Source organism: Strigops habroptila, chromosome 5 (assembly GCF_004027225.2).
Source record: "Strigops habroptila isolate Jane chromosome 5, bStrHab1.2.pri, whole genome shotgun sequence".
Lineage (NCBI taxonomy): Eukaryota > Metazoa > Chordata > Aves > Psittaciformes > Psittacidae > Strigops > Strigops habroptila.
Window position 1 is genome coordinate 79,804,947 of NC_044281.2, and position 23,958 is coordinate 79,828,904.

Consider the following 23,958-nt stretch of genomic DNA (forward strand, 5'->3'; position numbering starts at 1 on the left):
CTTGAAAAAACAAGCCTGAAAGGCTATATCTGGAAATAGCTAAGGCACAAGCTGTGCTTTTTAGGAGCATGCAGGTGCTTAAAGAGGGGTGCCCTCTGAATCAGAAATCTCCCAGCCCTCTGAATCAGAAATTTAACTAGTCAAGCACCTGAATTTGCAACACTTTCCATGGCACCTTGTCTGAATCGAACACCACAGCGTCTATTTGTGTCTGTCTTGACCCTAGGACCCGGGGAGATTCACAAATAGGAATACTTTCTCTCCTTAGTCCCCATAATTCTTGATTTTTGGCTACACAGAGGCTCACAACTGGAGACGAGGAGAGCAACTCAACTCCTTTAACTGGAGGCAGAAGATGTGAGTTTGAGCTCCCTCTTGTTCAGACTCTGCAGAATGACTTGCGCACAAATGTGTAGGTTTTCTATTGCAGGTCCTACATAGGAGCCTAAAAATAGGGGATTTGTAACTTAAAAAATAGAGATAGGGTTGCTTTTGTTAATTTGGGTATAAGTGATTTTTCCATGGGAAAAAGTGTCAGCAATAGAGAGTACCACAGGAATAAACCTTCCTAATAGAAGGGGGAAGTTCAAGCGACATGAATGTTTCTAGGCCCAGTGAGGTGTTGATTTCAAGGAACTATGACAATTCTCCAGCCTCCTCTAACTCCTGATCTAATTGACATAATTCTTTCCCACTAAAAAGCATCCCCCTTGGATTTAACCTCCTAGACATTATTACTGCTCTCCATCTCCTGAAAATAACTTCTTATGGTTATCTAAGACATATGAGCCTGCTAGAATAAAACTGAATTTGCTATGAGATGACATTTTTTGACACTTCAGCTGTTCTGTACAGCATGTATGTTAATGAATTAGTAAGCATAAAGAACCTCACAGAATTAGGTATTAAGCAGGAGATAAAATCCAGTTTCCTTTGATATTGAAATAGGTATTCAAATACTACAGCCTCCTTCGTGTATCAAGTTCTGTCATTACACATTACTTCATACACCTCATGTTTCAATAGCAATTGTTTAAAATCAGACAAATGCCATAATATGGAAAGGCTTTTTAATCTATTATTGAAACAATGTCTTCCTTTATAAGTACTTTTGAGCGGGAAAGACACAAATGAAGTTTTAAAGTAGATCCCACAACCACAGCAAAGGGAAACCCTAAAGGTAACATGCAGGTTGTCTCCCACCCCAAGGTTTTGCAAATGGCAAACGCCCAGGACAGCTGGGAGGAGGGGGTAAACTGGAGATTCCTTTGGGCTCCTGGAGGCCCTTGTAAGCAGCACATGATATGGCTTTGCACAAGACACCAATCTCAGAACTGATGTGGCACACCTTTTTCTGCAGTATTAGAAGGATTTAGCTAAAAATGTGGAGTGGTTATACATATACACACATATATATGTCTATATATATATGTAAGTATTGAAATGGGAAGTTTGCTTCCAAAGGCAGTAGCTGTCTGACAACTCACAGTTATTTTTCTAGCCTATTTTTCACTCTCTTGCTCCTCTTTTATAGTTTTAATCCCTAGAGCATCAATAAAGTAGAGCACGGAATTGGGCCATGTAGTTCTACATGACATCAAAGCTCTTGCTGTCTGAGTTCGTGGTCAGTGATTTAAAAACCAGCCTAGATTTTTCCTACAGCTTTTGTCATGTTCACTACATGGTAGTTTTTACACATCCAATAAATAACTGTGGATATATCACACTAGTGGTTAATTTAATTGATGTGTAGTGGCAATGGCTTGTTGTGCTACAATGAAATTTCCAGGGTTATTGAAAAGAAAATATTTCCAAGTAAATGATTAAACTTCACACACAAATGCTTTAGGTTCATTTTAATATGGCCCTGGGGTGTTCAGACTCCCAGAATGCATTCAAGTAATCTGACTTCAGGTGTCTAGATTAGATTGTCATAGCCCCACCTGAGACTTGACCTCTCCCATTACACTGAAGGTAAGGATTTAACTACCTGAAATATTCAAAAAGGCAGATTTATAATAGTGAATGTGGGACCTGAGGGCAGAAAGCAGCCCTGGCTGGTTCAGAAAAATACTTCCTGCAAAGGAACAACACTTAATGGCTTTATACAGTATCCATGGTCATGGCTTGATATTTCTGCAGTCACAAAATTGCCAAATAAAACATTATTAGCAGTTACTTCTACTTTGACAAATATACAGTCAGAGAAGTTTTTTCTTCTGAGGGGCCTTTTGTGACTTTCCTGTCTGTGTTCTGGGGGTGAAGCAATACTGAACCAATTTATCAATCCTGACAGTATTCTGACTCTATGCTGGAGTTATCTGCATTGCAAAAGCTCTATGGGAATTGAACTCAGACAACTGTTCTTCCTGTTGGAAACCAGACAGCGAAGGGAAGTAGCTATAATCGGTTTGAATTTGCCTCTGGCTCATCTTTTGCTCTGTTTCCTTTTAGACCACTACCTCATTAATAAAAATTTGCTGGACTGCTGAGAGTTCAAGTTTCACAATCTACTACTTAGAATTTGAGGTTAATCCAATGCTGACTACAGTAAAAGTGAAAAAGCAACACAGAGCAGAGGGAGGGATGAAGAGACCAGGTCAGGGCTGGTCCCAGGCTAAAGAAAAGCAGGGCAGCAGGCACATAGTGTCCATCAGCAATGAAGGAAACTGTGGATAAGCAGCACAACCAGAATGGCCTGTGCTTAAATTTGTCACACAAAACACAACATCCTCAGCACTCACAAACAAATAAGGACATACGGTCCATCCCCTTGTTCAAAATACCTTGCTGATGATCAGCTTCCTACTGATTTCTTCTTAGATAAAAGGCACTTTTTGACCTGCCTTGAAATGCTAGGGCAGTGCTACATCATGATGACACTTCATTTAGTTCCCAACATGATTTTAAAATCAGCTCTTTTTTTTTTTTAGGCAGTTAGTTACATTCTGATTTTCTCCCTTGAAAAACCTTGGAATTCTTCTTTTAAATAGGTCAGGAGTAGATTAGGAGAAAGAAAAATAATCTGGGAAGTCAGTTTTGAGAGGATCACTTTATAGAGAGCGTATTTGAGTGAGGAAGAAGAATAAGTTTTCAGAAACAGAAGCAGACCAAACAAAAGGGAATATCAAACCCAAATGGTAATACAGAAAAATCAACCCATGGTATTTATTTATGGACATTTCCCCCTTTCAAACTCCTGTTTTGCCTGTGTGTAATCCTAAACACAACTCACTTTCTACTGCACTTTCTTCTTTCTTTCTTTCTAAAGAAAGAAAGAAGCATACAGAGTTATTCTCCCAGGCGATGTGATCAGTGTGACCAGCTTGATTTAAAAGACCTGCCATGCTGTGGGTACTTGGCCTCAGCAGATGGATGAGCCTGAATATTAGGTGAGCAGATCAAACAACAGCATGCTAAGAGAAGAGGACTCCAAGGAGGCCTAAGCCCCACCAGGAAGAACCAAAGCCAGAGAGAAGAGAATTGGGAAGCAGCCCTCTGGCCAAAGCATGTGAAGAAGCTGCCCACTGGGAAAAGTGGTAGCACAAGCAGTAAGAGAATGAAGGGTATGGAAATGCCAGTCAGCGAGATGTAGGTGCTAGAGAAAAACATCTGAACCCTGCAAAAGCTGGAAAGAACATATTCCTGGGGTACAGGCTTGTGCTGATTTCATTCAATATCTGTACTACCTGGTCTCCTCATAAATCAGGACTTTAAGACAGGAGTATCTAACTTGCAAGCAGCACGGCTCAGTTTTTATTTTCTTTTTTTAGAAGATCCAAAGGAAAGATAAATGAGGCAGAACAGTGCCAGAAATCAGACTGCATTCCCCTCCCAGCATTTCCACCTTCCCTTCTTCTGCTACAAGATAAGCATTGAGAAAAAAAGAGTTTACCCCATATCACCTACATCATCTCAGACAAATGGAAGTGGAATTCTTTCAAACAAAATTCATAAACATAAGATGACAATGAATCACTTTTTCTAGCTTCCCTTTTCTTTCTCACTCACAGGAATGAAAGGCTTCTGAGAAATATAAAGGAATCCATAGGTATCCTGATGAAATCATGGCCTTATTGAAGTCCACAGGAGCTCTCCTACCAACTTGGAGGTAGCCTGGATTTCACATGTACTGCTGGTTGCCTGCCAGGAGAACATCACCGACAAAAAGATGAATGCAACTTCCATGCTATGTTAGTAGCAGCCAGAAAGGCTCCCTAGGACACCAAAGTTATTTCATCTCTTTATTTTCAGTGCCTTTACACTAAAATAGGCGGTTGCTTATCTTCACCTCACCAGTGGAGCAGTGCCATTCAGTTTTAAACACTGTAATAGAGCCTACCTGCATTTCTGCCACAAGAATCCCACAGTAAATGTGTCTGGGACTTTGTAATAGGCTTTGACGTTAGAAAAGAACAAGAATGACTTTGCAGGAAGCAATTGTTGGGGTAAAATGGACATCTTCCCTCTCTGAATTTTAAACATTTTGCACATCTATCCCAGGCACAAAAGACTCTGTGATTCCCATGACAACTGTGGCAAATGCAGCTGTAGGCATCATTTAATTACAGTGATTCAGCCTTCCAAGTCAACATCAATTCCTTTAAGTGCTTCAGGGCATACAACACATGTTCGAAACGGAGCATTCATGCGACCTTAAGAATATGCCCTTTAAGGTATGTTTCCATTTATACTCTGGGAATTTGGAATTCATTAACACCAATTAAAACTGGACATTGTGTGCTTAATTCTCCATTCACTGAACTACAGATTTATCCCTGCAGGTTGAAAAGGTTTTTTGATGAAACAGAAAGCCAAGATAGAGGGGAATGTCCTTATATGATTTGTCCTCATGGGTCATGGCAATAGCAGTACTGCTGGAGAAAAATGTCCCTTACAGAGCTATATTTTCTATGGATATTATACCAACAAGACAAAATGCAGCTAAGCTCTCACATACCAGCATCCCAGCCAGTAAAACTGTACCCTTCTGGATACATCACATAGTAGAAACCATGACTTGTCCCTAAGTATCTGCTATAAATAATCACACCAGAAATAAAATGTGTTTTCATTTGAGAAGTAACCTCTCTCCTTGTCAGCTTCACTTACAGAAAATGCATACTGTAAATCTGTATGGTTTCTCCTCTGAAATACACAGAAAAGCCAAATATTTGCACTTCTAACAGCACATCCACTGAAATGTGGAAGACTAAACTAAACTAAGAAGCAATATCTATTCTTTTAAAGACCTGCCTTGTAGCTCTGTGTGCTAATTGCTAACAGTGACCCACTCCTGCAAAAGGCTGGGAAACATGCAACGTATTTCAACCAACACTACTAATTCTTCAACGCAGATCTCATTTACCACAACAATTAAATCTATCTGCAATGTATGGAAATTATTAACAAAAAGGAATGCCAAATGCACTGCAGACATGGGGCTACTTGGAGTTAAGAGAAAGACTGACATAAATCTATTCTGTAATCTCAAGGCCGTTTCCTACTAAAGGAAGGACCAGAATGCAATGTGCTAAATTACTAGAGCAAAGGGATATGTTGCTTAAGGTTTTTAAGCAGCAGTTGTACTGCTGGCACAACAGCCCTTGCTCTGTCACAAGTAATTTATTACATCAGTATATCAACTTTATTAAAAAAAGGAAAAGACAACAAAGGAGCCTGTCTTTGTGCAGAGCTCAGCTCAGCCTGGTTGGGAAACATAAACAGCTTCAGAGTTTAATTAGAAACTGTTTACATCTTAAAGATAATTTCATTTTCTTCAACTTGTAACAGAGGTAATTCCAGAGAGTTCTGCTGACTCCACACTTTAATGGCTCTAAGCTGCCAGACCAAAAAATGCAAAGTGAGGTCTGCACAGCTGAAAACAAACTGAGAGGGGTCAGGATATACTGTGCTAACTAATAATGGTTTGATTAGGTAACGTTTAACAGCTCTGCAGCTACAGGATGCTGCGAGATGTCTAGAAAGAAGGAAAGAAAACCAGTCAGGAAATTCAAGTGTCTTCTCCCACACTGTATTTCTGATTGGGGTCGCATTTCTAGCATGAACTTGTGCCTTTTTTTAGCTATTAAAACTATTATAAAGGGTTTTTTTACCTTGTGAAGTGCTGGAATAATTGTTTTTCACTTCAAGTTGTTTTGGTACCAAAGCCAAGATGCTGTTTTCATGGCATACGTGGCTGTATCCTGAAGCTAGTGTACTGGAAACCTCTGTAGGGTGTATGTTTATATAGCCTGGTTCTGTAGATTCCAGAATCTGAATAACCAAAATCAAGGTGACCTTATATCCTGCTTCCTTGAGATCATTTTTCAAGAAGGAGAAATGGGATTGAAACTAATACTTAACACAGTAAATGACACATATGATTAGTGATTCCCTAGCTTGTCCTTAATAGATTTTAACTATGTTTTATTTATTTAACTACATGTTTATAATGAACTTGATTATATTTTGTTGTTGTTTAAACCCAAAAATCAAACAAAAGCACATGACAAAATAACATGCCTCCCCACAAAAGCCTTTGAGAGCCAACCCTACTGAGCAAACAGTTCTCCAGGAGACATCAGCCACCCATCTATCATGTAAATGTATACTTAGGCATTATAAAATCAGCATTACTATTACTAGCCTTCTTTTGATGTGCAGTCCTAAATCTCATTAATGGTAATGGGTGACATACGAGGGAAGAACAGACCTTCAGCACCATCAAAGGACATCAGTTGTGTAACACACTTTAATGACAGGGTGCTGTTCCCCCAGTCACTGCTTTTGGTGGTGGAGGCAGATGAAGACGCTGCTGAGAATCTCCTCACCCTGACACAATCCTGCTGTTTATAGTTATCCCAGCTACATCTGGATAAATGTACACCTGAACTCCCAGGCAGATCACTAAATAATCCTCATCAATATACATTCTGCACCCACAAGCCTGGCTTTAACTTGGATGTTTTCCATCACCTGGACTATCACATAGCCTCACAAAACACTACTCCAGTTCACCAGAGGTGGAAGTGAACAGCAGCACAGGAACAAGCCAGGTTGGGGTTTAGATCCACAGGCCAATTTCTCTGCCCAAACCCATATTTCATGGTGTGGGTGTAACGTGATAATCAGAAATATCAGGTGGCTTTTGGACAGAGATCCTGTACTCAGATTCTATAATTCGCATACCTGTGACCTACCATTTAATTTTAACAGAGACAGCAAATACCTAATCCAAGTTGTGACACCTCGGTGGTTCTGGGGAGCATTTCCAGAAGCACTCTTAGACCCCAGCAGCTTGGGGAAGAGAGAGCATACTGATTGCTGGACTCCTGAAAGAGCAGCTACATGCGAGTGCTAAACCTTCTCCTAACCCCTGCCCTTACATTGAGCACGAACACTGGAGTACCGCAGAATTTAAATCAGAGAGTTTACTCTAGGAAAATTGGGAAACAAACCAAAAAAAGACCTTCAACAATGAGAAATAAGCATGAACTGGGGATGAGGGAAGAGGAGAAAGCAAATGAATAGCTATTTTAGATGCTTTTGATAATATTCTTGCAAGCACAGGAGGCTGTCAAACAGTTTTCCTTTGCCAGCAGAAACTGGTGCTATGAGTGACACAAGCTAAAGTGTAACAAACCTCCCCTTGGCCACTGAAGTTAATGCATGAAAAGGAAAGCATCAAATGTAACTGCTTCTCCCTTGTGGGAAAGCTGCCTTTCAAGGATAGCTTCTTCTCCCACATCATACAGCACTACGCTTTCAAAACAGTTGGGAATTGGCCTGTAACATGCAACAAAGAACAAATGTTTGCTAACCTAATCCTTGGATGCCTGGGCCATTCATGTGGTGAACCCATGGACCAGCACATCACCAGTGGGGCAAAGGGGAATGTTCACATTTATGATGTCTTCTATGCAATTGAAATGCCAGGCAGGCTCCTAGGATAGACCTGTTTGTCTATGCAATTCATGCTATGCCGATTGTCACTTTTTAGCTACTCATAGCCATCTGGTACTATTGCTCAGGAAAAAAGGCTATGCTTCCACTTAAATATTTTATTTAGCCTTAATTGTAACTAATGTACTTAGTGTTCAGTGCACAATACCTAATTGTTCCTAGAGGGAATTCAAATATAGTATGTACCAACGCTCTTTTCCAGTGGTACTTACTAGAAGCCCACCTGATGGTCCTTCCTATCTTTAGTGTTTCCCCATTTCTCCTCAGCAGTACACAGATAAAATCAATTAGTTTCATTTGGGCCTGTCACTCAGCTGACTCTTAACAGATCATGCTTTGCTCTCATTCTCATTCACAAATATGCAGCTTCCTATTGGCTGCTTTAATTCTATCATAAGGGTATAATTTCACTTAAAAACATACTGACAACAGTGGGTGTTTTTTGGATTGTTTAAAAAAGTCTTCTCCAAATCCTAACAGTAAATGAACCATTAGTTTTCTAGGTAAGATTTCTACTACATGCTCTTTCTGTGCTCCTAATTGTTTGCCTCCCCCATACCCTGCCTTTCAATAATTAAAGTGAAATTGTGTACTGAAAGGCAATTACTCAAAATTAGCTCTCATTTTCTACAGAGAGGCAAAAATCCTCTAAAGCGATGATCAATAGTGGAGAGGTTAAAGAATTGATTTCAATTCCATGCCTCCTTTTTCTTCCTTTCTGATCACTATACAAAACCTGGTCCCCTGGTTGGAGCAGAGCCCCAGAGTGTTCTGCAGCATGGGCAATTCCACTATCATGAAGTCACAAAGTCACAGTCCAAGTTCCACGTCCCTGTAACATATGAAGTCATAAAGCTCATCCAGTTCCAACCCCCTGCCACGGGCAGGGACACCTTCCACTAGAGCAGGTTGCTCCAAGCCCCTGTGTCCAACCTGGCCTTGAACACTGCCAGGGATGGGGCAGCCACAGCTTCTCTGGGAAAAGTCTGTGCCGGCGCCTCAGCACCCTCACAGGGAAGAGCTTCTGCCTCAGAGCTCATCTCAATCTCCCCTCTGGCAGGTTAAAGCCATTCCCCTTGACCTGTCCCTACAGGCCCTTGTCCAAAGCCCCTCTCCAGGTTTCCTGGAGCCCCTTTAGGCACTGGAGCTACTCTAAGGTCTCCCCTTCAGGAGCCTTCTCTTCTCCAGGCTGCCCCAGCCCAGCTCTCTCAGCCTGGCTCCAGAGCAGAGCTGCTCCAGCCCTCGCAGCAGCTCCGGGGCCTCCTCTGGCCTCGCTCCAGCAGCTCCACGTCCCTCTGGTGCTGTTGCCCCAGAGCTGGATCAGGACTGCAGGGGGGGCTCCCCAGAGTGCAGCAGAGGGGGAGAATCCCCTCCCTCAACCTGCTGCTCATGATCCTTTTGATGCAGCCCAGCACACAGTTGGCTTTCTGGGTAAATTGAATTTAAAACCTGACTGAATCGAGAAATATATACCGACTTTAAATTGTAGCTGCGAAAATCGAAATGGTAGCATAAGATTCAGGATGAGAACAGGAAAATAAAGGCAGGCATAGAGGGGTTCCATTCCTTCTTTATCTTTTCAAGAACATCACTCTAAAAAACATGATAAAGAGGAGTCATTGTGGGGAGAAATTATAGAGAAGCTGCTTCCTTGTTTATGTTACTGTGTGGCACCAACTAGCTTTCTGTCCCTAAGCTTTGTGCCACCACTGGGATGCAAACTAGCATATGCATTGGAACTACTGAACAGAAAAAATCCAGGTCAAACTCCAAGCTGGTTGCCTTTTCCATGTGTAGTTTCCATGCTATGGGGCAAGTGGGGTCTGCTGAAGCAGTGTGTAAAAGCTGCCTATGATTCACAGCTGTAAAGACAGCTTTTAGGCTGTGGTTAAAGCACGCACTGTTCCAGGTCAATAAAAGGTATTATGTCTCACAATACATAGATGGTGAAAGAAATGGGGCATGGGCAACAGGACAGACCTGGAGAAACATCTCTGTCATTCCCATAGCTCAGTGCAAACGACACTGGAGGAGACACTAAAAAGCAGCCCTCTTCCCGTCATCCTCTTTTCCATCAGCATGGTGAAAAACCTGCTTCTGTCTATGAAAGTGCAAAGAGAGATAAAACAAACAGGTCTACCCTAGGAGCCTGCCTGGCATTTCAATTAGCCAGGATGATTCAGCAACAAGAAAGGAACCTGGTTAGAGCAACACACTTCTGTGAAAGAAGCTTTCAATATAGCAAGTCATGGGACTCAGCAAAGGGATGGAGATGACAGTAGGGTCAGCTTCTGAATGGTAAAACTTGCTGTCCTTAGAGGATTCCTAGTCTCTCATTAACACCTAAACTAGTGTGTTTGTGTGTGTTGTGTGTGGGATAGAAAGGCATCAAGGAGTACTTTCTGTAATAGGGAAGGAAGAACATGTTCTCAGGATGCTCAGCTTCCCTGATAACAAGCTAGTTGTGTAAATCACCTATATATAAACTAGAAGAGCATGCTACTGGCAAGGACATGCACATGTGGGTGAGGGGAAGTACAAACCCTTGGGTTTACAGGAGGGGAAACGACTGACTATAAAGATTTTGCTTCCCTTAAGGCTGGCAAGAAATTTCAAGCCTATATTGAATTCTTAAGCTTTCAGCTACTTTGGGGAAACTTACCCAATTTCAACCCCCCATAGAGATGCTTGTGCTCAATTCTGAGGAAGGAGCACACAGAAAGTGTGCATTTCCAAAGTAGCTAAACAAACAAGCAGTGCTAATGGGCATAATTTTGCTCTGCAGTTGGTGCTAAATTCTGCTTTTACTTGCAGTGGTATAAATCTAGACTAATGCCTTGGGTTTCACCAGAACTCTTTGGTATTTATCTAGCTGTCAGGAAGAGTATTTTCACTCCTAAGAGTGGAAACTTTTAGGGTGATACTTGGAAAACAAGTGGAATACGGAAATGGCCTCACTGGCTCAGCCTCCTCCCTTAGTTGTCAGATACTGTGATCTCAGTGAAAAGATTTGCAAGTCTCTTTAAGACTCCTTATATCCTTCTTTTTCACTTGGAACAGTCTATGGTCAAAACAATTGGAAAGAACTGGAGGAATATCATTAAGACATACGGATAAAAAGGGAACAATGTGTTAAGATTAAATATTTCCTTATTGATCCTATTTTTATTGCAAACTCCCAAACTTCTACAATAGGATTTATGTGATTTCCATAGCAGACATTTGAATCTCTAAAAAGCCTGGAGTGCCACATTTTTTGGGGTTTTATATGCTTAATTCTATGTTATAGAAAATATATTTTCCTAAAGTAGAGGATCTTTAAGGCATTTGTAGCTCACACACAAGTGGTACACACCTTCCTGGCATCTTTTAAGAATAAAACCTATAGGAAGCTCATTAAAGGATAGAACCAACAGTGTTTAAATTCCACACTGATCCCTGGAGATTTTTTCTACCAAGAAGTAATTTCCAAGCCCTCTTCAAAGAATGAAACATAAGAACTGAAAGAAACGGCAATAATTAATGAAATCACTTTTAAGTAAAAAGCCTTAAAACATTCCCTTTTGCTGCACAACCACACAAATGACTCCGAAGTTATGTTTGTAGAGGCCTTTCTGCCACAACCTAGGTATTTCCTATTATTTTAAATATCAGATAAGGACTTTTCAGGGGCTTCAGCTTCAGCCCAAAGATTTTTCTTCCTTGCACTTATTAAATCTACCTTAATCCAACAGAAATTAGAAGAGCACAGAGTGAGTGCCAATGAATACACTGAAAGAGCAGGCTATCTCTCTAAATGTCTGTACCTACCCTGGGATGCCCTTTGTTTTGCTATTCCAAGAGTACATTTCAGATAGGGAATATTCACTTGGCCCTCCCTTAACAGACGTGTACTTCCAGAGCCAAAATCTCTTCAGTTCCTTGACTAGTGGTGCTCCGAGGAATATTGTTATTGGTCAGGTGTTGGGTAAATATTCAAAGTATTAATTTTTAATTGGTAAAATGCAGTTTGGCTTAAGGCATAAAGAATTCTCCCAGAATACTTGTTATAGATCGACAGCACAGTATGAAGGTAAAGCCTGAGGCTAGAAACCTGATGTTAAAATTTCCATTTATAAATCAATAATCACTGCAAACAAAACAGCCAACTCAGTCCTGTGAATGCCACAGCTCCTCCTCAGGCACAAGTTTGATATAAAGTTTGGTAAAAATCCAATGGCAGCATTACAAAGCTGAAGTGTACCTGATGATCCCCTCCCCAAACTGTCCCACCGATGGGGTGCTGGGGTTGCTGAAGGAAGCAAAGCCTTTAACTTGTAAGGTACTACAGAAACCCCAACATAAAGTGAACTGAGCTGCTTGGAGTCATATCTGAGGAACATGCTGAGCTGGTACAACTTTGATCTTTAAGGTCCCTTCCAACCCAGACCATTCTATGCTTCAATGATGATTCTATGACTGGCAGACCCAGCATAGAGGAAGCTTCAGATACACCCAAAGGACTCTGGTGCAGAAGGCAGAAGCAGGAAGAACTATCCAATCTCACATTAGAGACATCTTCACAAGTTGAGGTCAGGAAGTGCCTAGACATTTCTGTCCTGAGTGCATCTATTTATTTCCAGAAGTGGTGTAACTGGATGCCCAACCAGTAACTCAGCTTAGACAACCAAAGCTGTCACACATCTGTCAGGAGCTCAGAGCCTAAACCTGTCTCCCCACCCCTTACCAGCTCTCACATCACCTCACCTCAAAGCCCAGTTTCCAACTTCAGCTGGTTTTCACAGTGTGCACCCAAGCCCTGACATGCTGCAGAATGCAATTCCATATGGATATTTACTACCTATTGTTTCAGAAGAGCCGTTATTTTTCTTTTCCACAGTGTAGAAGTCTCTCTCATTCTCCTCCACACACACACAACTCTCTTTTGTTTGTCTCTTAACTTGCTGTGCTTGGCCTCTGGCCAGAATCCCTTTTTCTGCCTTTAAGGAGGGTGACAGCATGCCTTTGAAGAAACGCCAAGGCTGCTGTTAGGCTGACCAGCAGGGAGAAATCCTGCCCAGTACTCCCTGGCCTCTCCCACATTGCTCTCCTCCTTTCCCAGAAACATGCAGTCTCGGAGAAGGCAGAGGTTGAGCTGATCACAATTCCCAGAAGAGATTTTTAAGCAACAGATGAAATTTAAGCACACACAGAGAATGCTGGAGCTGGAAGAGACATCAGAAGATCATCTAGACCATCCTCTTGCCCTAAGACAAATCCAGCTGTACCTACAAGACACTGCTGACAGATATTTGTCCCACTGCTGCTTACCAGCTTCCAGTCACAGTCAGTAACATTTCTGTGGGCAGTCCGGCCCAGCACATCACTTCCCATCACACAGCTTTGGTGAGTCTCTTACTTCAGTTTAATCCTATCTGTTCTTGTCTGAATATGGACATGGAGAACACATTCATTCATATATCATTCAGTTTCTACCAGCACTTTACAACACAGAGAAGCAAGCTGTAATTAGTTACCCTCGTCACAGTGCCTGTACTTTCTGTGTCTACAAAACCACTGTGCTTCTCCATTGGCATAGTGCCTTTATCATCAGCAGAGTAACAGTTCAGCACGGACTTAGGGAGATGATCATGAGTTCACTGGCTTTATTTTCCATGGTGCCTTATATCTTTTCTTGGAAGATCTCCCTCTGGCCACTGAACAGTCCTAACCCCAGTGACCTTGCAGATTTAATTTGCTCACGTTCTAAAGCTGCTACATGATTAAAAGAAGGAGTGAAATGCAAAAGTTTGTGCAAAACTGAAAACCTCCTCCACACAAGAAAAAGGCTTTACAGAGAGTCTAATAATATATTTACTGCATTACTTTATTTCCTATTCATCTTAGTCTTGGCCTTGGGATGCTGCTTCCTATCATGACCAATACTCAGTTGGCAAGATGAGAGAAGGTGAAATTCTCATTCAACATTTGCAATGCAGTTTTGTGGAACTCTTTTTTTTTTTTTAATTAACCAGTTGCTTACAGCATTTTTATCTCTCATGCTGGTAACATAGAAATAGAAAGGTACAACGGTACATGCTGTGCTCTGATAACAAGTTTAATTGTTTCACCTCAAGGAGGATAACTGTGAGAAGATTTGACAGGCACTGAAAAGGCTTTTTAGTTTTTACCTTTTAAATGCTCCTGAAACCCAAAATGAAAGTAAAAATTTTCCACTCCAACTGTGACTTCCCAGTGTTTACCCTCGCACTTACCCAGTAGAGGGGTTCATGATGCAACCCCCTTTATCCGTAGACGCTTTGCAGTTACAGCCCCTCTCCAATGTATCGTGGTTCATCCCGAAGTTGTGTCCCAGTTCATGGGCCAGTGTGACAGCTGCACCTAGAGGGTTTTCTGAGTGATCCTTAAAAATACCAAAAGAACTAGTCAAATCCACACGTAAAAACAATTCAGAACACACATTCTCCCTCTAAAGTAAGTCCTATTTCTTATCCTTTGAATGTTTTATCAACTTAGCAGCTGTAGTTGCACTGTTGTTAAATGGACACAATTTTAAATTCATCCACATATACCAAATGCAGAGTGGGAATTTCAGGACAGCTTATCTGTCCTGACCACCCAGTTTCCCCAGCACATAAAATCACCTAGGTTGGAAAAGACCTTTAAGATCATCAAGTCCAACCGTTACCCCAGGACTGTCAAGTCCACCACTAAATCACATCACGAAAGGCCTTGTCTACATTAGACACTGGAGACCATTGGGCAGCTTTGAACATCTGGGCCACCTCTTTATTTAGGGCTTAAAATTTCCCTGCTCAACAAATCCCCCAAACCCCCAGGACATGGCAGTGGCAGAAACCAGTCACCTGGCTGTGGAGTGTTGGAAAGGATGATCATTTATGGGCAAGGCTGAGTGTGATGAGGGAAAAGTGAGAAGATCCTTCATGTCAAAAGGTAAATTAAAAATGCAGCAAGAGATTTCACTTGGTCTCTTTATTATTCTTCAGACTGTTTCTTTAATATCAGAAAGTCCAAGATTTCACAAGCCTTGTACAAAAAACCAAGTACCTTTGAAAACCTTTTTACAAGAAGAGGACAAAGCAAGTCGAAATCTTCAATGGTCTTTTATCAACACCTATGAATATTCTAAATCTTCCAAGTGTCAAATTGAAATATTAACATTAATCTGCATTGAAGTGCTGATTTTTGGAACAATTATTTCTGAGAAATTGACTGCATGATCTCATTACAGGCTGATGTTTTGGCTTAACCACAAGTAAGAGACCTTTCCACATTGATCATTTTCCTTGAGGGGAAAAAAAAATCCACTGTACTCATATGAAAGCTTCCCCTAAAGGTATGAACATGTAATATAAATGCATGATCCACTATTTATCAGACAGTAAATGGAATGACTATGTACCACTGCCTGCTCTAAAAGCACATATGAATATATTCAGTTTAAATAACTCTTTTAGTATCATCTAAGCCAACCTTCAGACTAAAAGCAAGTGAAAGGTAAAACTGTCTAAAACACTAGCTATATGTTAATGAAGCCCTTAATACCTGACTTGGGGTAGATTTAAGAGCTTCTTCTTTCATCTGTCTGTGCTAATGTCTTTAATAAATCACTTCCTAAACAGAAAACAAAATCAAAAAGAGAATGCAGTCATACTGAAAACAAGAAACTACTCCTTCTGCACTGGGAATAAACTCAAAAGAATTTTATCTTTTAACAAAGGATCTCTTTTTAGCTTTTCCTGAATTTTAAAATCTTAATATACAATTCTTGTGACATCCAGTTTGTTTGCAGTTATATTCTAAAATGCCTGTTTGCTGAAAGAAGCTGTACAATCTGCCCTAGTAAAAGAAACAAGAGTAAATCTCTGCAGCAAAATAAGCTGTAATAATCAAAGAAATACATAGTTCTGCACAATGATTACCTATGGAGATGTCTTATCTAGATACTAGTCACATACAGATTGGTTTATCTTGGTACTCATAGTAATTTATGAAATATTTAGAGAATTCAATGAAATTGAGAGCACAACCTCTCACTCAACTGGAAATAAATCCAGGACCAAAGATTAAGAAAACAATGAAATAATTCCATATAATTCACCAGTGACACATTGGAGTGATGCCTTGAAATTAGGGCTATGTGGTCAAGACAGAACCTCCTCTAAACACTGAGCTACCTAGTCAGAGAACAAACTGAACTCAGGTCTTTACTTTGCCAGTATCTCTTCTACTAACCGAACAGAGAATGTCTTTATCTGAACACCCCTAAAGATGGCAATTAAAAATAAAACCAAGAATTCACACAGTCCACTCCAGAACTAGAGCAATAAATGATTTGAAATGTAATTTGGGTCTTTACTAGGCAAACAATTATTGCAGCCCATGCGGTTCTCATTACTTGCTCAGATCCCCTTGGAATGCAATTTTATCAGTTTCTAGAGAGGGTTTTTAAAACAAGGAATGTGGTGTCTCAGCAAAAGAGGTTATTTGAAGACAGCATAAACGAAGATTATCAAAACAAACCGTGACATGTCCCATTTGATACTGAGACCATTTAAGTATCACAAAGACTGAAGAAACGAATAGCAATGTGACTTTGATTTATCCCACCAGGGTCTTTTAAAGTTAACTTGAGCAGTAAAAGTCATTACCAAACAGTTTCACAACCACTGAATAAGCAACCATCTACTGTTAAGCCATTATAAGCTGTTGCACAAAACATGCAGCTGCTTTCAACTGAACTCTGCTTCATTCCACTGAGATTCAGATTAAATCGTAAATAATAAAATACTATCACCTACAGCTAGAACAGGCAAATGCCCCAATCCTGGTGCTTTCTATGCAGGTAGGAACAAGTTTCCTAAACTATACTTTTATTTCATTTAAGCAATTCACCAAAATATAAGTGCCTCAGTTCCACACTTCTCATTTAGTCTAACTTCCCATGAGTGAGAATACTACATTACAGCAACTGTGCAATATTTTACTTTTAAATCCATGAATTCAGTGAGCAATCTTTCAAAACAGAAGAATGAAAATTGAATCATGTGTCAAAGACTTGTAATGTCAACTTCTGTTTGGTCTTTCTACAACACAACAGAACCATCACAGTAAAGTAAAACTAGAATGTTCTTGATGCACCAAAAGCTTCTCATAATCAGATGACTACTCTCCCTGTTTTGAGTTTTTCTTAAAATTAGTGGGAGATAGGATGTCACCTATCACCGAGAGAATTCAGCCCTACAGAAGAGAGGGGCAGGCTCTCAGGGAGGCATGACAAGAATTTAGATCATATTATAGGGTTGACTAACTGCAAAACCAGTCAGGAAAATCAGATTACAAGGATGACTCCAGTTTTTGTATTCAAATGCTATTTCTCATGCAATCTATTAATTATCTCTTTCAGAGTGTGGAAGCTTTTTGGTACTGAGTGTTCAGGGTGGGATGGGCAAGAGGCTGACTGAATTATAAGGATGGCCAAACGTTCAGTTGCCCAGTGTTGAAACATTTGAGCACTATAGCCTCCAGGTTATTCTTTCACGTGTGTATCTTCCAAATTTAGAACTTTCTTCTGTGCATACTGGTATATAGAAAACCCTTTTTTATGTACACCTGAATTACCCTTTACTAACTTGGGGGGAAGGTTGGTCAGCTGCCTGTTTGGGTTTTGGGAGTGAGTGTTTGCTTGTTTTGGATTTGGCCCCTTTTTGAGGCTTAAAGAACTGGAAGAGTTATGCTGTGGAAGCCTTGAACTAATTTGCACCTCAAAAGTTTCAGTTCATTGAGGTGGGAGTCTCTGGGAACCATCATGTTCCCCTGCACAACTGAAGCTGCAGCCTGGCCCCTGATTCATACACTGACACTGAGCTTCTTCTGGACATCCAAATCAATGTCTCCTCTGGCAGAGCCTTGAGAGCACTTTAAAGAAATGCTGATTCTTGGGGTTTTTTTGTTACTGGAATGAACTATTTTGCGCTGTTTCTGTTTAAAATGACAGTTTCCAGAGTGAAGAGCACTGACTTTGCAGTAAAACACACTGCAGAGTGTTTTAAAGCTTATGCTAAAAATTAGAAGGACAAAAAGGTTGTCGTTAAGGGCATCTCTGACTGCAGATAAAGCCGAAGCAGGGACTGCTAGCCTGAAGGTGACATGGATAACATGAGGCCATCTGCCTCATTCATATATGTCTTTGCTAAGATTTGGAAGTGTGCTGGGAGACTCCTACAGCTTTTTCTTCCTCTTTTCCTCCTTTTCCTTTTGCACCTATTGCCCATGTACCCAACGAAAAGCTGTTATAAACACCAATGAGAGACTCAGCTTCTAGAGCTGCCAAGAGACTGAAGCCTTTATCTTGTCTACAATTTTAGTATGACAGAATTCTCCAAATTCTGTCATTTGATTCTTCTTTCCAACTCTCCTACACCTCAGCTTCCTTGCTCACCTTGTAAATTTTCCCCATCTGGAGTGTATACAACATATTCCATGAATGAATACATGACCCCAGCTTGGCTTCTTGCCTGCTTGTCCAAGAGACCACAAAGGGGCCATACACTGTGGAACAAGCTCAGCTTGGATTCTAGTTAAGAAGGAAGGAAATGCAGGAGCTTCAAGGGACTGTCTCTGGGATTATCTTACTATTTGGATTGTCTTGAGGCAAAAGCCTTAGTGTCATAGAATCCTGGAATGGTTTGGGTTGGAAGGGCCCTTAAAGCTCATCCTGTTCCAACCCCCTGCCACGGGCAGGGACACCTTCCACTAGAGCAGGTTGCTCCAAGCCCCTGTGTCCAACCTGGCCTTGAACACGGCCAGGGATGGGGCAGCCACAGCTCTGGGCACCCTGTGCCAGCACCTCACCACCCTTACATATCCTGGGCTGCAGGTTAACTCCATGAAGCTTTAAAGAACTGGAAGGTTTCAGACCATACAAACTCTGAGTGTTCTGTTCCTGAGCTCCCACCTCATTCATGTAAGGATCTGCAACTGAGGTTTCCAGCAGAGCTGGAGAGAACCACCATATCACCTGCTGTAGGAAACACAAAGGATTTCAGCACGTGCAGGCTGAACTCCGAGACTACCTAAGAGTTTTTTAGGGCTCCCTGCCTTTCTGTTCTGGAGTTAAGCTCTGAGGTCACCAGCTGAGCCTGTCAGTGGCCTGCAAGCTCTGGGAGTCCACATCTAATTTTATTTAAAGTATTTCGCAGATCTTAGTTAATGCAACACTTCTTTCCTCTCCTTAGCACAAAGCACTGTTCAAAATTAAGAAAAAGAAAAAAATTACGAAATAAAAAACTCCAGAACTACTTCCAGAAGTTGGCCAAAATGTTTGCTTGTATGTTCATCATACTCAGCATCTAACAACAGCATTAGTAGTAATAATCTTTGAGAGAGACTCAGGTAGAATAAATGCTGCCATTGCTTGTTCTCATTGTCTGGCAATGTAACACCACCATGCTGCAAATATGAAAAAAAAAAAAGCCTTACACAGGAGATATTGTAAATACAGGATAAAATCAATATAATAAAAGATTCAGGATAGACATTGCCTGTAACACTAGTATACCCAAGTGCATAACAAACACATTTTCTGGTTTCCATCCTTTACAGCACCTCAGCACCTGATTTAATCATAATGAGAAGTAGAGGATTCTTGCAAAGAGATCAGGCTATATTTTAATGTAATATTTTGATTTTTTTTTTCACTATGGAAACTATAGTTTACAAGCAATCTGAATGTAGATATAGATAATGAGATTGAAAATGGGACAAGTGGGGCTGATGTTCTGGTACAGAATACGGTACTATAAAACTTGAGAACGTGACGCACCAGTTGGGCCAGTTTCAAGCCCTGTGCTTTTACTACTTACCATGACGACCCCTCCAGACTGCTCCGCAGTACACATGCTCATTATGGGTGCCATGCCAATGGTAGTCCCTTGGAAGTACACGCCACTGCAGGAGGGAGGAAAGGAGAAGAATAATCATGGCGTCACCATTCAATGCCAAGATACCTCCCTATTATTTTCAGCCTTGTATTTCTGCCAGTCTCAAAGATCCCATTTCAAATGTCACAGCTCCAGACATTTACAGGTTTAAAACAATGAAAAGCACAGATTAGTCATGCCAAGTTGCTGAACTGACAATGACAGCATCCCTGCTATGAGAAAGATCCATTTGATCATCATCCTTTGGGCTTACTGCTATAACAGGACCCTTCTTTCCTTTTTCTTTTCCCTGACTGAAGTTGGGAACAGAAATAGAAACATGAAAATTATGTCTCTAGCTCAAAGAAGGGTTATTTTAGTGCAGTGCAAAGTTTATATGCTGCTTGCTATAATATACAGCCTAGAATGTAATAATTTCAAAGTAGTATTATACATAGAGAATAACCAAACATCTCATGAGGGACTGTTTGGAAGGACTCTATTCTTAAATAGCTAATGTAAAAATATCTATGTAATGAGTAAAGAGCTTCTTTTAATTACTAAGTCATTAATTATCTGTATAGTATAAAGAATAGTTCATTGATCAAACTGATACCTGATTCAAGAAAGAGATGTTTCTCTTAACTATATTAAGAGTGCTTTTACTTTGAGCATGTTTATTCAATTACTTGAAACAACAATTGAAACAATTAAGGAAACAGCAGGGTAAATGATGTGTATGATTTCATTTTTAAGTCACAAATGCAAATGAATTGTCCAATTTAGACTGTGTTTTAAAGTTTACTGAGGTCTTCCTACTAAGAAACAGGCTTCACATAGTGCCCCCTTAGCTCTGCATTTGGGGTGAGGACAGGGCTGCCTTTTCCAGCAACAATTTGGACTGAGATGAGCTTCGACTGCTTGTATATTCATACCCTAAAGTACTTACCAGCTTTTTACACACCTACACTTCTACATGAGTTGTATTGAGGAAGGGTCTACAGGCAAAAGGGCTATTGCAGAGATGTGGAAGGAAATTCATCTGAAACATCTGCTGAAGGGCTCTGCAAAGTGCTTTAATGTTTGATATTGGCAGAGAGGAATGACAAACCCTTAGGAGCACAGATGTTCCTCCCAACAGCTTAGCAACTGGGGAAAGAGTTCAGTACAGTTATTCCTAAATCACTGAAATCCCGGCTGGTTTTAAATGCAGTGTCAAGTCTACCTTATCAGCTGTGCATTGTCATGGGGTTTACGAGGTAGTAGTTTTAGCTTTCTCCAGTCCAGGAACTCATGGAGGCTGGTGAAAGGGTCTTGAGAAATAGAGCACTTATCCATGTCATTCCATACTTCCACTCCGACCAGGGCTACTCGAATATTTAGTGGCCTATAGAACTAATGAGAAAAGGAAAATATAAACATGTCTCTAAAACATATTTTAGACCACATTGGATTAGAGTATTTCAAAAGAAGCATAATGTGCATATGAACCTTTCTTGTACAGGCTGAAATGGTCTCTTCTTCAGGGCGAAAGTCAACATCTGATAGGACTGACTCAGACAAAATATTTCCATGGCTTACAGAAAACAGTTCTGACCTAACTAAATACCCATAAGGCATTCAAAGAGATCCAGAGATACACTACTTCTCTATGTCCCACCCAAGTTTGGTATCCTCCTTCAAGATGTATCTACCTTCAGATGACCTTTACTTCTGAACAAACTTGCTATGGCAGATGACTCTCTCCATGGCTGCGCTCCATCACTGGCACCGATGCAATTGAAGAAGTAGAGGCAGCTCTGCTATAGTACTACAGTTGCGGTTCAAACCCATAGCTGAAAATTAGCTAGTCATCCAGTCTTGCACATAAAAAAGTGATTTTAGCACTATTATCCCACTGGTAAATGCCACAGTTGCTACAAGAGGGGAGCCACTGCAGCATTAGCAATGGAGCAGAGCTAACAATTCTAATGTGAGACTAATGTGAAGAAGGATTCAAGAATTGATCAAGTCTAGATTTGGCTGACAGCCGGAGAAAAGCATGTACTAGATCTCTGTCTTGTTTATATGCATTATAGTCATTTGGATAATGCTGGCATTTGCTGAGCATAAATTAAGCATGAAACACAAATGTATTATAATATGCAAAATTAATTTTGAGCAGGTAACATATAAACACCTGTCCTCCAGTAATAAGTCAGCACGACAATTACAGAAGAGGTGGAGGTGTCTTCGGCAGCTTGTTTTTAATCAAGAATGCTTCTTCTTGAGTTATTGCCCTTGAAGCATCACTTGATAACTTCTCAGCTAAATTAAGGCTCCCTCAGTTATAATTTCACTGCTGGACACCTAATCTTTTCTGGCCATACAGCACAACAAAAATAAACTTTAATTTGTTCAAAAAACACCATAGAGGACTCTTAGGATTTCTTGCTTATTGTCAAGAAATTACCTCAAATCCAAAACCATCCAGTGTATGTCTCTTTCTTATTGCTCTTACTCAGCCATCAACTTTTGCTTACTCAAGCACTATATACTTTTAATTCTGCCATCATGTTTGGGCTATATATCTTATAGACTGTGACATCGCAGTCCCTTTGTTGGCCTTACAATTGGACCATCCCTTGCTGCTGCAATGGACTTTGTTCCCCAAATTCCTCCTCATAATAATGTTTTTTCTATGGGCTGTTCCATATGTGATTATCCTCACTGTCTTCCCAGCTTAATAAAATCCTAGAGCTAAATTCTACATCTCCTTAGGAATAGTGCTTCCACAGATATAGGCACCCCACATATACATACAGAGCAAAGCTCACAGCTTAGTATGTTGAAGGATTTTAACGTAGAAAAGATTTCAGTTTACTTCTTTGGTTTTACTGGTTGGAGAGAAGCATTGCTCTGAAATACCGGAGTATTAGGAAAGCAGCAGAGTTAGCTCCTTGAAAAGGTGGGTAGACAAGGCGACGTGGCAAAGGCTGTGAAAGCTGATGATGTGAGCATGACAGCTTTCCTAATTTACTAGTAGAAACACAGATTTCACAGCAACATCCTTCAGAAAGTGTAGTAAGTTTGGGAAAAGTGAAATCATGCTCATGTTCTTACCTTATCAACATAGTTTGCAATTTCTATCAGCCTCTGCTTAATTTTTTCCACATCTTTGCCTTGTCTCTGAAACTTGGAAGGTAAAGGATCAATGTACTAGCAGCACAAATGTCATATTTTCCCCCCAACAGCCACCTTACTTTGCCAGAATTGTTGGTGAAGTTTGGGAATTAAACAGTGCCACCAAAGGCCATTGGCAGGCTCCTGTTGGCTTCATGGGACCACAGGCTGCCTCAGAATAAACACAGGCTATGGGATAGGATTCTGGTTCTCATTAAAAGATTTTAAAATCTCTAAGTGTCACATAGGGTTCTTTCAGGGACTGATGTTTTGTGAAGAAGAAAAGGCTCTTCTTTGGCTGTTTTGGCTCTTGCAGTAGAATGATTATAATTCCCTAACTAGCAGTGTTCAAGAAGACAAAAAAAATGTAAGTAGGGAAATAACTCAAATGGAGATTTAGATCTTTGGCTGCCATTCAACTCACTGGAACATTCCTACAGCCAGTTCTGGTTACTTGCTTTGAAGCTCTCTTTGCAAACCGTCAGAAAAGTAAAAGATGTGATGGTAAAGTACTGCTATAAAAGCAAGTGCAGGATCCTACTGTGCCTTCCAAACAGCGTCAGTCCCACTGAGCGCAGAGGCAATGGCAATGAAGACTTAACTAACTCAAGGAGATCTTGAGCGGTGAATTCATATTTGCCTTTTCTTCAACTACTGCCAGATATCCCAGTTATTTAAGAGTCAAATTCCTTATGAAGTACTGCAAGAAATTCTATAATTGACTACCAGTGTTATCCTATCTTGATAGTGCCTTTCATTGCTTAGCCTTAATTAGGGAAGCTTTCCTTTTGAAAACCATCATATTACTGTCTGAAGCACACTACTGGCAATACCATGGCAGCTGAACTGAGCTACTCGTTTCCTACTTATGCTTCCCATAACTCTTTAG

General features: G+C 40.6%; 1 protein-coding gene across 1 annotated transcript in view; it reads right to left on the reverse strand.

Moving 5' to 3' along the window:
- ADAM12 (ADAM metallopeptidase domain 12) overlaps positions 1–23,958 on the reverse strand; it is a 188,089-nt gene that overhangs the window by 38,766 nt on the left and 125,365 nt on the right. The window contains exons 8-11 of the mRNA XM_030488359.1: positions 23,010–23,081; positions 21,133–21,302; positions 19,851–19,935; positions 14,220–14,368 (exon numbers count right to left, since the gene is read on the reverse strand). Of these exons, the coding sequence (XP_030344219.1) occupies positions 14,220–14,368; positions 19,851–19,935; positions 21,133–21,302; positions 23,010–23,081 (476 nt within the window). The remainder of the gene's footprint in view (positions 1–14,219; positions 14,369–19,850; positions 19,936–21,132; positions 21,303–23,009; positions 23,082–23,958) is intronic.